This window comes from Juglans regia, chromosome 12, assembly GCF_001411555.2.
Source record: "Juglans regia cultivar Chandler chromosome 12, Walnut 2.0, whole genome shotgun sequence".
In the NCBI taxonomy this organism is placed as follows: Eukaryota; Viridiplantae; Streptophyta; class Magnoliopsida; order Fagales; family Juglandaceae; genus Juglans; species Juglans regia.
Window position 1 is genome coordinate 20,339,475 of NC_049912.1, and position 16,036 is coordinate 20,355,510.

At 35.5% G+C, this 16,036-nt stretch overlaps 3 protein-coding genes across 5 annotated transcripts; 1 reads left to right on the forward strand and 2 right to left on the reverse strand.

The window, feature by feature from the left end:
• Positions 1-462: 462 nt before the first annotated feature.
• On the reverse strand, positions 463-1,807 carry LOC108994842 (RING-H2 finger protein ATL2). The gene has a single exon (XM_018970231.2). It carries the CDS (start codon positions 1,640-1,642, stop codon positions 767-769), a length of 876 nt encoding a protein of 291 aa, XP_018825776.1. The 5' UTR covers positions 1,643-1,807; the 3' UTR covers positions 463-766.
• Positions 1,808-3,051: 1,244 nt separating this feature from the next.
• LOC108994711 lies at positions 3,052-4,173 on the forward strand. Its single transcript, XM_018970036.2, has 2 exons — positions 3,052-3,337; positions 3,453-4,173. Exons 1-2 carry the CDS (start codon positions 3,251-3,253, stop codon positions 3,921-3,923), a joined length of 558 nt encoding a protein of 185 aa, XP_018825581.1. The 5' UTR covers positions 3,052-3,250; the 3' UTR covers positions 3,924-4,173.
• Positions 4,174-5,807: 1,634 nt separating this feature from the next.
• LOC108994703 (protein GAMETE EXPRESSED 2) lies at positions 5,808-15,601 on the reverse strand. 3 transcript variants are annotated; one of them, XM_035683248.1, is made up of 17 exons: positions 15,130-15,601; positions 14,721-15,041; positions 14,239-14,577; positions 13,409-13,735; positions 12,811-13,017; positions 12,639-12,724; positions 12,420-12,561; positions 11,827-12,135; positions 11,479-11,603; positions 10,682-10,899; positions 10,357-10,584; positions 9,555-9,610; positions 8,762-9,000; positions 7,843-7,999; positions 7,101-7,264; positions 6,837-6,910; positions 5,808-6,131 (listed from the first exon to the last, which is right to left on the reverse strand). In XM_035683248.1, exons 1-17 carry the CDS (start codon positions 15,218-15,220, stop codon positions 6,002-6,004), a joined length of 3,213 nt encoding a protein of 1,070 aa, XP_035539141.1. In that variant the 5' UTR covers positions 15,221-15,601; the 3' UTR covers positions 5,808-6,001. The 3 variants fall into 3 exon arrangements, with proteins under 3 accessions (XP_035539141.1, XP_018825564.1, XP_035539142.1); XM_018970019.2 differs by having other exon boundaries at positions 9,555-9,784; XM_035683249.1 differs by lacking the exon at positions 12,811-13,017 and having other exon boundaries at positions 9,555-9,784.
• Between the last annotated feature and the right edge of the window lie 435 nt (positions 15,602-16,036).

Consider the following 16,036-nt stretch of genomic DNA (forward strand, 5'->3'; position numbering starts at 1 on the left):
TAATTTTAGACTTGCATAATCTAATGTAGTCTCTTTTCATGTTTTATTAACCATTTGAACTTTTGCATTTGCATGATATTCCAATGCGAATGCTCTAAATCTAAATAGGAGAATTTCTTCTTAATTATCCCATGTACAGCTTATTCCCTATTGATTATTAAAATATGGATTGATTTGTAATTTAATTGATACATTCTATTTTTATAATAACTAGAAAAAAAATGTAAAGCCCGTGCTTTAGGTCTAGTTTGGATATTATTTATTATTTTTCATATATTTTTTTATAAATATTTAATATTTTATTATTACTTTTTTAAGACTATTCACAATAATAAAAAATATCTCACCACCTAAACACATCTTTAGACTTTAGTTGTACAAGTATGAATATGTTATAGGCTATAGCGATAATAGATAAGAAATATAAATATAAAAATGCCTACAGAAAATTGGAAAAATGAATTAATCAACTTCCAAAGTACTTTTCATGTACAATTTTGCAAGAATCAATACAAGTAGTGGTAATTCACTGAGCACATAAAAATAAAATTCAACTTGGCAAATAAAAAGTACTTTTATATATTTCTTTTTTAAAAATTAAAAAAGAAAATATCAATCAAATGAGAAAATTCTCGGTCTCTTGTAAAAACAAAAAAATATCTGTCGACCCAAGACTACAAGAAAGTTGTGCCAAAATGATGTTTTGCCACGTGTAAGACCACAGACTTGGGACTGGTAGTCAACGAATGTCCTTTGCTCCTCCGATTCAGACCTGCGTTTGCCGGCTATCATCGACGGCTCCTCGCTCAATATCAGGCTCGGTCGCCGAACTACAGCTCGCTGCGTTTGCTGAGGTCGGTGACACACTCGCTCTCTTATCTCTGCCGAGTATTCTCTTAAATGACAACATGCGACTCAGCGGCGATTTGAAACCTCTTTGACTCGCTGGGGAGTTCGACTCGTCCCCGAAGCTTTCGTTCCTCCTTGGGACCTCAATGGAGACACCCACCAACTCCATGGGTTTTCTCCGGGCCGCGATAGACGACGAAGGCTGACCCACTTGCTCATACTCGTGCTCACAATCCGAGCACAACCCCGAACTCGAACCTGCATCAATTCTCTCAGGTCCACCGACGGCAAGCACGACTTCGTCCGGGCTTTCAGATTCTTGGCCAGGTTCAACCGCGGACCGGCAGAGTGGGCAAGTGGAGTGGGACTGGAACCACATGTCGATGCATTCAATGTGGAAGGTGTGGCCGCACTTGGGTAGGGTCCGACCCTTCTCGTTCTCCTCGAAATCGGAGAGGCAAACAGGGCAATCAGGGGTTGGCTCCGGGTGGGTCTTGGAGGAGTAAAGGAAAACCGGAAGAGAATTGAGCACGGAAGCGTCGAGGCCGCGGGTGGAGACGGTGGTGGCGGCGTGGTTGGGGTTATCGGAGTCCACATAAAAAACGAGTTGGGTCTGGCGACGGCGGCGACTTGCGCGGAGGAGGTAACAGCGGGCGTAGAGATGGAGGCAGACCATGAGGATAACAACGAAGAACAATATAACAATGGCGCTGAGCATAATCTTGCCGCTGAGGGCGTAGGCAGGTTCGGGACTCTGATGGTAATCTACCGGCCAACCGTTGCTTTCGATCATTGTACTCCGGTAGAGAGAGAGAGAGAGAGAGAGTGAAATCAAGATTGAAGAAGGGGGATAGGGAGGGAGGTCGCTCTAAAAAGAGGATCGAGGGATAGCGTCTTCCACCACCTATTGCAGCCTAACAGACGCCTCTGTTGACTTGGACGCGCTTTTCATTCAATTGACCCTTTTTTTTTCCAAGTTCGTTTACATGTCTATCCAATTTTTTTTTTTTATACGAATGTTTTTATAAAATATTCACCTATATATTAGGTTTATTTATATTTTATCCTAATAATACAGAGGCTGCGTTTAAATAAAAAAAAGACATATGAAAAGGTTTTTCTGTTCCTAGGGGATCGTGTCTGCTGCTTAAGATTCCACAGTCCACACCCCTCACGCCACTGACACGGTTTGTGCTTGAAAGCAGATTGAGAATGACAATACACGAATAGCTGAATTGGTGACATACATTAATTTAGATCTCGTTTGGTTTCGTATGACATCTCAGGTCATCTCAGTTCATCTCAACTCATCTCAGCTCATCTCATTACTATTCATTACTATTCAGCAACTTTAACTTACAAATCTCACTACTATTCACAATTCATCTCATTACTATTCACAATCCATCTCAACTCATCTCAACTTATCTCAACTCATCTTCGAATCCAAACGTCTCCTAGTATCGTTTGTTTTAAATTAATATCATCTTATTTAATTATTATAAATTTTTATATAAAATAAAATAAAAAATTTAATTTTTTAAATTTTAAAATAAAAATTATATTAAAGATTATATTTTAAATTCATTATGGTTGCAGTGCAGTGCAAATGGTTGCAGTTAAACTCATTAACTCACTTTTCCGTCACTTCTTATATTCATCATTTTAGATGTTTTCTTCAAGTTTACTTCAACCATTTCCAACGGCTTTACAATTTATTTCCGGTGAGACGTCGTTTTTCCCCCCATACTAGTGTTCGTGCAAAATCTCATTCAATATGTGCAGGCTTTATGGCACATCTGCCATGTGCAAAACTGGAGTTGAATACCAATATAAAAATTTAGAGCCAAATGATATTAATGCGTCATGCATCTTGCATTATTTTAGATTTAAATTTATTCAAGTCATTTCGATTGTTCTCATCATGTAAAGTTCGTGCCTTTAACCATTCATCATTAAATATATATGATTAAGAAAAATAATCGTTACAATTGTGAATATATATATAAAATAAATTAATTTTTTAAATATATATTATTAAATTTTACAATAACTATACGATACTTTCCCATTTCACCGCTATATATAATATTTCATATCTAACTAATTATTCCATCTTGCGTTTTAAACGAAATTAAATGTATACAAAAGAAATACGTGAAAGATAATAAATGTAGTTTAATATTGGGTATGTAGTAGTAGTACGTACCCATTTGATTCTTGAGCCCCTCAAAAGCCTCTTTTTCCACTTTCCCCACCCCAACCCTACTTTCCCTGCAACTTCCACGTTCCTTTTCCCCAGCTGACCACGGCACCTCCTTTCCCTCAACGCGGGTGGACGCTGAATTGACTCCTCGACAAAGAGAAACTACTTCGAAAGAGAGGGGAAAGAATTGCAAAAATGTCCAACAAGTCCCCAGTGTTTCCGATGCCTGAGCCCCTACACTTCAGCGATTATGGCTTTGATCCTCTAATCGACTATTTTCAGGTCTCTGTTTTGTCTTCTTTCAGACTCCGCTGTTTTAACCCATTTATCTCATCTCTGTGCTGAAGTTTTTTGACGATGAAATCTGACCCCTTTTTTTTTGTGTAAAAAACAAAAGGTGTTAGAAGAAGCAAGGAAGCACAAGAGCGAGACAGCAAGGTCTATAGATTCCATCCATTTCAAGCTCCAGAAGCCTGTATCCAAAGACGAGTCCAAGAAGAACCACAAGGCCAAGAAGAAGCGGTGGTGGAGAAGCGCCCTTTTCTTCTTCAAATGGAAGTGGATGCCGCACCACCATGGTCATGACCGTTCTCGTGATCATGATCACGAGGACGTTCATCACGCTCGAGCTCGTGCCTTTAGGGCCTCGATATCAGGCCCTGTGTACATCACCGAGAGCACAAGTGGGTCTGCCACGCCGTACCCCCGTACGGATACTAGCCGGTCCTTCTCAGGTCCTCTCGCCGGAATGTTTACCCCGGTGAGGAAGGATGAGTCCGACATACCTTATTTGAGCCTGAGGAATCTTAACATGGAGCAGCAGCAAAGGTGTTCGGCCTCTGCAATGCCCATATATTTGGTTACTTGAGAAGCACAAACTGCTTGAACCTCTCTCTGTATTTAGCAATTTCTCAGGGCACCATATCATATGTATTATCTCTTCTCTTTCATTATATTTTTACCTGAAAATATGTATATATATTTATATATTATGGCACTTCAAACTATTAAACTATCGATTTGTATGTACATGTCATGATTTTCTAAACTGCTGAAGGTGTTTGATCAATGGGAGGAAAAGCTGGATGATCCTCCTCTCCTCTTTTGTGTTTGGTGCTCACTATTACCCTCACTTCTAAGATCTGTCACTAAAAATCAATAAAACTTCATCTCAAGCTTTTACTAAAAAATTCTCTAGCATTTTCTCTGCTTCTCAACATCCAAACAAGATTAGAATATTCTCATGAAAACTCTTTATATTGAATAATTATTAGTTAATCCCCGATGATAGAGACTGATACTGTCAAAAAATATTTTAAAATATTTTTATGCAAGTAATTAGTTAAAATGAAGAAGATAGTTTTTGACACTAGGAGAAATGGTGTTTTCCGTCTATTGAAAAAGTTATGGGGCTGACCTTTAAGTGCATGTAAAAGGAGCTTTCCCAAGCGGTACTATAATAATAATAAACAAAAAGTAGATCCATCGAAAAACAATATATCTAGCATAAAGAGTATACTGTGTTACAGTATGAACAGTTAAATAGTGCGAACAGAAAGAAATCAACAGTATTATAATAATGAACAGTATTTATAAATAGTAATAAACAGTTCTAAATAGTAAAATAAATAATAAAATTTTATTAAATATTTATAAAAGAATAAAATTATATAAATAATTAGAATTTTTAATATAATTTAAATCTTATAATATTTTTAATTAATTAAAATTATTTGGATAAAATATTTTTTTATCATTATAATATTTTTAGAGTTTTTAAAATAGAAAAGACTTATTTTAATGATAAAAAAATGTGAGAATAATATAGAAATAAAAGATTATATATTTTTCAGTACTTCCTGAATTATTGAGTATTGTGATTGAATTTTACATAATTCATATATTTTTCTAAGAAAATTATTGTTAAAATATCTAAAATTTTCAAATTTTCAAATTTTTCATATTATCGTAACATTTTGTTATAATTATGATGCTTGTTAAAATTTATTTTTCTGCCCTTGTGTATTAAATTATTAATTAATTAATTTTATTTAAAAAAATATTATTTTTATACATCATATTATTTTTTTAACACATTATTTTTAATTAAACAAATAGACGAACGTGATTTGCACGATATATAACTGCTGATAGATGTACTGTTTACTTACCACCTGATTACTTCTCTTAAGATAGGAAGTCTATCATTATAAAAAATATAAAGAATAATCCTAGAGCTTCCGTTGGAGCTAGGATATGTTTTTATGTGTTTTTTTAAAGTTATTTTTTATATAAATTTATGAAATAATTTTTAATATTTTTAAAAATAAAAAATGTTTACAATATTATTAAAAAATATTTTCTTAATTACGAAATATTTTTTTATTTTATTTCATAATTAAAAAAGTATTTTTTAATAATTTTTTTTACTTTCTAATTAAAAAAATATTTTTATTGATATTTTAAATTTATTTTAATTTTTTAAAATATTAAAATATATTAAATATAAAAAATAACTTAAAAACACACGTACTATACCTCAAGCGCACGGAAACTCCCACGGGAGCCCCAGCGGGTGCTGTAGTATCGACCAAATATAAAATTACTTTTTTTTTTTAACTTTTTCTTTTTGGGAGAAAGGGTCTTTTACTATCAGTTTTGACAGTTTGCGCGTTTCGGTGCAAATTGTATTTTTTTAAAAATATATTTAAATATTAAAAAATAATAATATACTAATAATTAACTATAATGAGGAGACAAAACAGCATACTATTATTTTCTTTTAAGAAAGAAATGCTATGTTGCCCGCTGCCGGTGACCGCTAATTCATTTGCAGAGCTCTGTAGTAGCATCCTTTTCTTTTTCGTGGAATCCAAAGAGAAGAAATGTCTTCCAACAAGTTTAAAATCAGTAATTTGTTTGCACAGTTCAGATTAGTTGAATCTGTCAAGCAGTTTCACTTTGCTCTTTCTCGACAGCAAGTGACTTGAAACTGGGTAGAGAAGTCCGCTGGCTTTGATCAAAAGAGCCAAACGCTTGCCTGCTAGATTCTCCTTTCCCAGATAGACGGCTTGACCTGACAATTTGCACACAATATTTTTGTTAATGGAGCCTAAAACAAACAAAAAGAACAAGCTCATTGACATCATATGACACATCCTTTCGAACCTATGTATATTAATTTGATTTACTAACAAAGCTCAACAAAAGAATAAGCTCAGAAACGTGAGCCCATTCCAGGCCATCCATCTATTTTACATGGTGACCAGTTGTCCTGCCCATGAAGTTATTATATTGATTCTCCAAGAGCTTGTTTATGGTGCTAAAATATAATATAAAAGAGAAATACTTTACCCACAAAAGGATTACACAAAAGTAATCTCACAAACTGACGTGACTTGATGTGGTCTGTCAAATTGTAAATTTACTTTTATTATAAAGTAGATTTAACGGAGTAGATAAAACCATATTAGTTTGTGAAATTACTTTTTTGTAATACCTTTGTAGCTGTAGCAATTCTCTAATCTAAATAATTAAAATTTTCTATTCTCATCAACTTAAGCTTTCGGAATAAGTGGCGATTTAACAGAAGTCAAAGTTTCTGAGAAGCTAAATATATCCTACCATTGAACCCTAAAGTCAGAAGAGCAGATTGTGACAATTTCTCTAAAAACCTTCCCCAGTCCCAAATTTCACCCTGCCTTTTCTGTTACCCTTATTTCCAGGAAACCCATTTTCTCATACTCACATGCTTGAAAGGTTTTGAAACTTAAGTAGTTACCGCTTACGAAAGTTGGGCAATTGGCTGCCAGGCAAGAAGGAGCTTGAAAAACAACCAGTGAAGTGAGTTGCATCCTGAGATAAATTTGTACTTGGTTGCACATTAATAAGAAAATGCAACATTTAAAAAGCGATTTTGTACACAAGTCATCCATCAATAGTATCGATATTAGTTCATTATGTTAGCAACAAAAAAAAGTACGATTTGGATGAGGCAATATGTGCTCTGTCATGATAATAGAACCAGAAAAATATGAATACTTACAGTTCGATCATAGGAGCTTTGCAAAATAGATGGCTCAGAAGTCTTTGCGTGCCGGTTTCTTCTTTCATTTACTAGGAGAATTGCACATTTGCATATAAAGAATAGAAGCAACACCCCAAAAGAAAATACCACAAGAAATTCGATGATGATAGCTGATCCGAGGGCTGTACACCTCAGAGAAAATGAAAACTTATCAAGCATTTAGATATATATACAGGTACGACTCTTGTGCTTCTGTAATAATGATTAATGTGACAACAAATAGTCTGAAATCACAAGGATTAACTAAACTTTCTTCATCCATTTCTGAGCGCTTTCTAAGTAACATCATTTTGAAAGATATTTAAAGTTCTTGCAACAATTAAAATCTCTATTGAATACCTAAGAGCACTAAGGTAATGGGGTCTTGCTTGCTGATTTGGTCAGACCAAAAACCACCATCACAAGAAAAGGAATTCCTTTGCAAATCCATAACAGAAACTTGTAATGCAGAATCAAAGCATTATTTTAGGTACATTTTTCTACAGGGAAGAAAAGTCACAAGGAAATCATCATAATTGAGAGAAACATAGATGATCAAAATAAAAAGTATTGGTAGGATAAATATGACTTCAAACTTGGACATGTTAGATCTGCCATTATGCTCAAGCAACTATCCAAAAAACTAATAATGAAAGGCTGAAGCGAATACATATTGAAAGCAAAGACAATAGAAACTCAGAATAACTTTAATATCATTTACCATGAGCTACGAAGGAACTCATTGGCCTTTTTCTTATAAGATTTACAGTGGCTGTAGTGTATAAAGGCAATGAAACCCTTTCAGCACAATCTGGATAACACCCATGGTTTCCCATATCATTTAGTGTTATTGTCAAAACAGCACCATGTTCTCCACCCTGTACAAGATTCCCAATTAGATAAACACTTGCAACTTGAAGAATGGTATAATGTTCCTACATGCAAAACTTTCTTTCCTCAATTTTAATCCTTATTGTGCTTTGAAACTATATGTTGAATTCAGAGAGTTATGAACTTATGATACAACCTGGTCCTTTCATTTCTTGATGCTAATAATGCTTAACACTGTATTAGTGGGCTCCCTGGGATTAAAAAAATACTATCTGAATAACTGACTGCACGGTTTGACACTCTCTGTCCAGACAAATCGTCTTCAAGCATAATGCTAACCAATCATGACACTAGTAAGTTGTGGTATTGACATGCAACGGCTTTCACATCTTTTGAGCAGAACACCATGAAACATAAGAAAACAGAGTCCAACTTGAAGTGTAAAAAGAAAAAAAAAAAGATTTAATTCATGTTGATGATCCAATCAATGATTTTTTCCTAAGCCCAAACTAAGCTAAGTGCATGTGTGTAATTATCCTAGTTAAAAAAAAAATCTTTTTGATGGTTAAGATAACTATCTCCCTCCCCAATATGTGTTGTTCCTTTTCATTTATATTATGTGTTTGTTCTTGCTACTATCATAGTTAACTTTACAATTACCATTATTATTAGATTTTTCAGAAGGGGCAGGGGCTTGTGGAGGCTAATTGAACAAAGAGGAAATCTGCGTAAACATATGCTTTATCTGCCACTAACTTTTACTACTTGAAGAAATACAATAATTTGGAGCAAAAGGAGTTCGCTCTCACATGATAAAAAAGCCGTTGCATAATACTGTTGCAGTCGTTAACCGAGCCTCGAAACCTTATACCACTAGCTTTAACTGCAAAATGTTTTGAGATAGCAACATATGTCTGCAGAGGTTGCCACATATAACTATGCTTTAGCTTCAGTTCAGTTGTATCGATGAGGTCAGCTGGTAAACTAGCGACTAAAAATCCATCATTAACTTCCACAGAAAATGTGACTAAGAAGTTAATATCACCACCTGAAACATAAGCCACCAGTAGAATGTCCAGCAATTAGAAGTCTGCAAGTCAAGCACAAGATTATGAAGTAAATACCCAGGCACCTTACACGATTCAGAAGCCAAAATATTAAGATATCTGATTCTTCTGTCTGTTTCCTCCAAACAGGGCACTGTTGTGCTTTTTACGTTATAGGAGAAACCCACCCCCAGGAACTTTCTCATAAAAAATCCTATCATATTTATCAACTAAGTTGCAAATGGCTCAAGCATGGCATGCCTCTTGACTTTGTATCTAGGAAAAAAAATGTTTCCAGAGCAACAATAAATATGCAGACATCTTTCTCAAACCAACACCTTATAACAGAACTGATTCTAAAATGAAAAGTACCAGTTTTTTATTTTTGTGGTGGAAAAGGAACACAACAATAACATTGGCATATACTAAAGATATTCTGACTTTGCAGTGTGATGCTTTTAATTTTGCTACAAGTTAAGTTACACACTCCTAGGAAGTCTCTCGACTTTCTTGTTAAGAATTTCCATCTATCTAACAGTAACAATCTAAACCATACCAGGGAACGTAGGAAGATCAGGGTCCCCAATGCAAAACTCAAACTCGTCCCTTTCTCTGTCAAAGATCAGTGATTCATCTTCGTTACCCTTCAGGATGATAAATTCAGGAGCATGAATAAATGGAGGATCATTAATGGGTTCCACAATAACGGGAACATCCAAATCAATTTTTCCATTCTTGTTCCTTGTAGAGATTCGAATTGTATCGTTGCCACTAAAGTTCTGATTTCTGATTGGAGATAAACGAGAAAATGGAACAAGTTACCAACAATATTGTGGAGCACATATGGAAAAAGGTTTTTTGAGGTCCATTATTATGAATTTTTTACCCACTAAGCGTCATAAATCATCTGGTTATAGTGACCTCACTCCCTCCCCGCAGAAAAAAGAAGAAGAAAAATCAATACTAGTACAGGCAGTAATGGTAAATCCGAATGAAGGTAGTTTTGATTTGCCAAATAATTTCCAAACTATTTTCCATCGATATTATAAAATTAAATAAAGAAGAGGAAGTTCATAGCTACAAAAAACATTATAAAATAAGAATAGTATCTGAGCAACAAAAAACATGGCATGATTTTTCATGAGGAATAACTTATAAATTTCTATTTTCTAGTCAATCAACGGTGATAATGATTTTGCAGATCTGAATAACTTGAAGTTCTTCAAGGGGTACTTACATAGAAGATAGTAAAAAGAAAAAGAAAATAACTGCATCCTTAATATCAAACAAATTTTCAGAAATGATGCAATCAAAATTTTTAACTAAATAGAATTGATATCAAGGTTTAGTAATCATACCCAAGATACTGAATTGACTGAAGCGCAAAATTGATCACTTCCACACGGCCTTCTAAGATCAAGTCCTTTGCTTCTTCCCCCCCTCTGTTTACAGAAAGTCCACTCCACATTGGCTCCCAAAATTGCATCAGCATAGGAGACAAAAAAACAGTCCCAGCTTGTGCAGTAAGAATAATAGAGATGTTCTCCATCTGATCTGAATATCTTATTTCAAACCCAAAGAAACCCCTACAAAGAGACAGAAAAATTCCTGGACATGGACATAAATGACCAGAATTTATATGTAACATATCAATACAGGGTAAAAGGATATATATTTCCTTACCCAAATCTGGGACTTAGCACATCTTCAGTTACTTGCAAGAGACTTGGGGAGGAAACAAACTGGGGTGGGATACTGAGAACAGAAATATTTACAGAAGCACTAGCAAGATTGCCATTTATATCAGACATTGTGTATGAAAAAGAATCATTCCCATAATAATCTTTGTAAGGAGTGTATCTAAGATGCCTTCCATACTGTACGAGTGAACCATGATCTGGCTGAAAAATTAAAAAATAATCAATTAGGTCAACTGTCCATAAATAGAATTCATTGTTACAAAGATCTATGCATCAAGCCCTTTTACAATAATCAGACTAAATCAGTTTTGCCAGTGGCCTTTAGCCACATCGGCACTGTAACACCCCAAGGGAGGCCCAAGCCACATTTGCGCCTATACTCCAAAATGATTAGTCAATGATACAATTTGAGCCCCATTAGAACCATTATAAAGAGCAAGAACTTATTCCCAACCAATGTGGGATTTCATACACTACCTACCCTTATCACCTATAAGTCAGTATGGGGAATCATAGGCACTGAGTTCAGTTCTGACCTTGAGAGCTGGGGTTTGACTCACCCATCCTATGTTGTGTAGCGAAAAAAGTTGAGAAGAATTTCAGTTAAAGGTATTCTATTCTTTTTAAAAAGATAGGGTGTAACTGAGCTATTGATTATGCCGAAATAAACTGATGCAGAGATTCTAACGATGTACAGAAAAAAAAATAATGAAGTTTGGATGACTCAGAGGTTGGAGGGTTTGGGGTTGTAGAGACTGCTTTGATTATTTTTTATCTTACTTTTGTGTATTCGGCAATACTTGCATTATCACCAGCAAAGTAGCCATTTGCTAAAGCATCAAAAGCAATGGACTCATCCTCCCAAACTGATATTGTGTCAGAGTAGGCAGAGGGAAAATATTCACCTGTAGACATTGGAAAGTCAATCTCGACATAAAAAATTTGAGTGTGCATATAATTTTATGTAAAGCCACTGAAAAAGTTGCGGATGATTCAAAATTATGTCAGGGAAAGGGAAGCATAAATCCCATTGATATTTATATAACCCACAAGCCACCAGCCCATAAACCATATATAAACTTGAATTATTCTATTTTGGAAAGTGCTGAAGTAAACTGTTGGTCTTACTACTGTACACATTGACCCCAAAGGGGCAGGGTGAGAACGATATGCCATTGAAAGAAGCACACATCTCATAAGTGCCAACATCCTTAGCCATATAATGGACAGTGTATGACCCATCATTGTTATCCACAAACATCCAACTTGAAAACTCAGAATTGTTGCGTGACACAATCTCTAATTTCAGCCTTGATTGTTGTGAGAAAACAGGGTTTTGAAATGAATCCAGGAGCTGCACTATTATTTCATTTTTAATCAGCCTTGGCACCTTGGGAGAAAATCTCAGAACCCCTGACAATGATGTATTAACTTCACCTGCAGGTGAGTAATCCCTTGATCAGATATGAAACTGAAAACTAAAAGATCACAATAATAGACTGCTTGATCCTTTGGACCTTTGTAATAAATCATTACAGGTTGTAAAGCATTTTTACCATTCTTCAACCTTATACAATTTTTTCTCCTCTAGTTAAAAAAAAATATATTTACTTTAAATGCTAATCAAGAAAACTGTAGGCAATTCAATTGATTTTATTGTGTTTAATACTTTAAGGAAGGGAGCCAAACTATGGAAATATTAAATTAATAAAGAATGGTACCTGCTATAACTTCCTTTGTGAATGAATGGCCACCATTCAGTAAAACATTTCCGCAAAATACATAAATTTCATAAATCCCACTCTTGTCTGGTGAATACACCACATTAAAGGAACTGGCCTGAACTTTTGTGCTGCCGGTAGACTAAATCCAGAATCAGCACATATCATCAGAAGGAAAAAAATATCAGGCTAAAGTAAATAAAAGATTGTAATTCTTACACTGTTACTCAGCTCAAAAGATGGTGAAGGAGCCATTTCAATCTGGCTGGTGGCAACATATCTCAATCTTCTTGTGGGTTCACTGCCTAAAACAAAGAAATACTCTCTTTGTAAAATTAATAGCACACCAGAAAATGATCAAACATCTGAAAAGTTGTTAAACTGCATATACCGTTGATGACATGCAGTGGAGATATGGTTGGAGATACATAATAGGAATCACTTTCCCTAACGATTTGTACTTGAAGCCTTTCTACTTCAACTGCTGAGGGGTATTGATAAAGATCCTTCAAATAAACCGTGAACTCTGCTACTTCCCCAGCAATCGAGTTATTTAAACCAGATCCATTGACAACACTTTTCAATCCATCACAATAACCTAGTTCAAATTCAGGCATAACATGAAAACTGCAATTAATTAACAAAAAATGGCTTCCTTGACAGAACAAAGCACACCAAACATTTCCAATAAATGCACTCTGACTCATGTGAATTTTTAAATTTAGAATGCCAAAAAAAGCATATTAACCACATAAGAACTCTTGCTTTAATTATATGTATGTAATCAGAAACTAGTATAACATGTACTGCACTAGATCTATAAACGCACCCCCTGGGTGCCAAAAGAAGTAAAAGACCAAGCAAAAAAGGAAGAGAGCCAAAACAGTTCACAAAGTTGTAGAGGAAAATAGCTAATAAATCAATCAAGTGATAATCACGGACACTGACGGATTGTCCATTACCAAATTTAGCAACATAATAATACACACCTACAAAGACAGTGTAGGCGTATGGCATATTGGAAATGCATTTATTATGCTTGATATCATATATTGTGAGCAAGAAGTTCCCCGGTTCCAAATTGCTAAAAGAAAATAACTGAATTCCTGCCATGACTTCTTCAAAGTGTAAATCTGCGACGGGTATAGACAAGTTCGTCTCTTTTTCAACAACTTCAGCATCAAATTCATACAATCCTGGAACAAGGTTCCCATATTGATCCTTCTGGTATATGAAGATCTCCATCTTTGAGAATAGTTGCCATCCATTTGGTTCGAAGTTCCATGTGGCCATACAATTGGAAACCTCAAGAGGTCCTGGTAAAGGCCAACCCAAGATCATCAGTAGAACCAAACATATGCCAGACATGATAACCCTAAACAAACAAGATTTTTGTTGGTATTAGAGCTATTTCTACCCCAAGAACGCACTATTAAGTAAGATCAAGGTGTAACACCCCAATAGAAGGCCCAAACCCATAGCCTACACTTCAAAATGACTAGTTAATGATACAATTGGAGCCCCGTTGAAATATTATAAAGAGCAAGAACTTCTCATTTTCAAGTAATGTGAGATCACATTCACTACCTACATCTGTCACTTATCAAAATGGGGTATCACAGAAGGTCACAGCCAGACATATTTTTCCAATTATAGGATGCCCATGTCTTAATAGTTGGTGCAAGAACTTGATGACTAGAATCACCAGTAAAAGTAAAAAAAAAAAAAAAAATCAAAATCAAAATCAAAATCAGGGTATACTAATATTAGTGCCACTCAACAAAAATTTGAAGCTTATAATAAAGCAATATTGCATCACCTGGGTTCACCTTAAACGGTAGTGGAGAGCCCCTCAAAGTTTCATTGTCACCTTCAACTCGTAATAAGAGGTCTCCAGCTTGCACAACAATAAATTCAATGATGATATAACCCAATTCATTTGAGCCCATGAAGCTGATGTTTGGGACACTTGCAACAGAGCCATTTACATAAAGTGATGATACAGTAAAATTATACAAACTTGGGTCTTCACCGGTTGAAGAGATATTATTCCCAAATGCATCTTTTAAAAGTATCAGAATTATCGCTCTCGTCCCCGCTTCAAACTCATTCATAAGATTCATCCATGAAGCAACACAGGCAGACGGGTACAATTGACCTTCAATCAAGCAACAGAACAACTTGGGTTAACACATCTCGTTATAGGCACCACAGATAACATGCAAATCATTCAAGAAAAGGAACATGCAGAAACACATAGCGAAATAAGAATCCGATCTCGCAATTGACTTCAAACACTACCTGGTTCAACTTGGAAATGCATCGAAGAGTCAAACACATGGAAATTGTGTTCCTCAATGAACACATTGAATAACCCGACAGTGATCACAGTGAAGGAAATTCTCCAGTCACTAGGATCGCCCTCAAAATCAAAAAGAACACCCGACACATAAGAACTATTCCCCATCTTTCCGTTGACAGTAAGAATGGGCTTAAAAGCATTTCTATCAAGCCTGTCAGCGTGCTCCAGTACTTTAATCTTTATGTTTGCGATATCACCTGCCCGGAACGTGTCTTTATCATCCAACCAACTGAAAGCAAATTTAGGCAATGATTCTTCCTCTGCCACAAATGAAAGTGAAAACACATATTAAAAAAAGCCACTGTATGAAAAAAGGAAAGGAAAAAATGAGTTTTTCTTAGCGATTGCCTGAACTTGCAGGGTCAGAACCAGTCGCTGTGAACAAAGAGAAAGCCAGGACCAAAAAAATGACAATGTGTAAATGCATTAGGACCGCCATGGTAACCGTCAACCGAGGAGAGGGTAGGCCGAGAAAACTGAGAGTGAAGGGTGACCGCCAATCCTTTTAACAACTGTGTGCACTGCACTGAGAGTAATCGTGGCAGCTGGATATTTTGAAGCGGTTGGCGGCAGTTGGAACTTGGAAGCGGTTGGATTCATGCCCCTGTAATCCCATTTTTACTGCTTTATTTTTTGACCCGTTTGTTGAAATTAAAGCCCAAGTGAAGAATCTGAGAGTAGCTAGGAACGAGTCTGAACTGAACACTGTGATTCCCTCCCTCCTGTGCTTGATGACTGCGCAACAGCCAACAGATGTTGGTGAGATGCCCATCTGACCTGCAAGCTCCCATGGAACAATTGCACCAGGAATTCAAGAACAGCAGGCCTCTTTGTTTTCGGAAACTTCTTTTTAACTCGTTACTTCTTATCTAATTATTATAATTTTTATATATATTTTTTTAAAATAAAATAAAAAATTTAGTTTTTTAAAATTTTAAAAATAAATAATATTAAAAAAATATATTTTAATAATATTTTATTTTATTAAAAATAAATAAAAAGTAATAGCTAGCGGACGGACGCATTTTGGATGGAACAGTTCAATTGCAAAAGAGAGATGCTAATCTAAATAATAAAAAGTGGGCTTTCTGCCCTGGTTGGGCCCAGTTGATTTGGGCAATATTCTAGAATTGGTCCAGGACTTCTGGACTGTCAATGAACCAGACCTGCCAATGAAACCCACGTTTTCCAGAAATCAGCCCTCTTTTCACCAGTCAAATCAGAAGCCCATCTCGCATCTAAAACAGGAAAACAA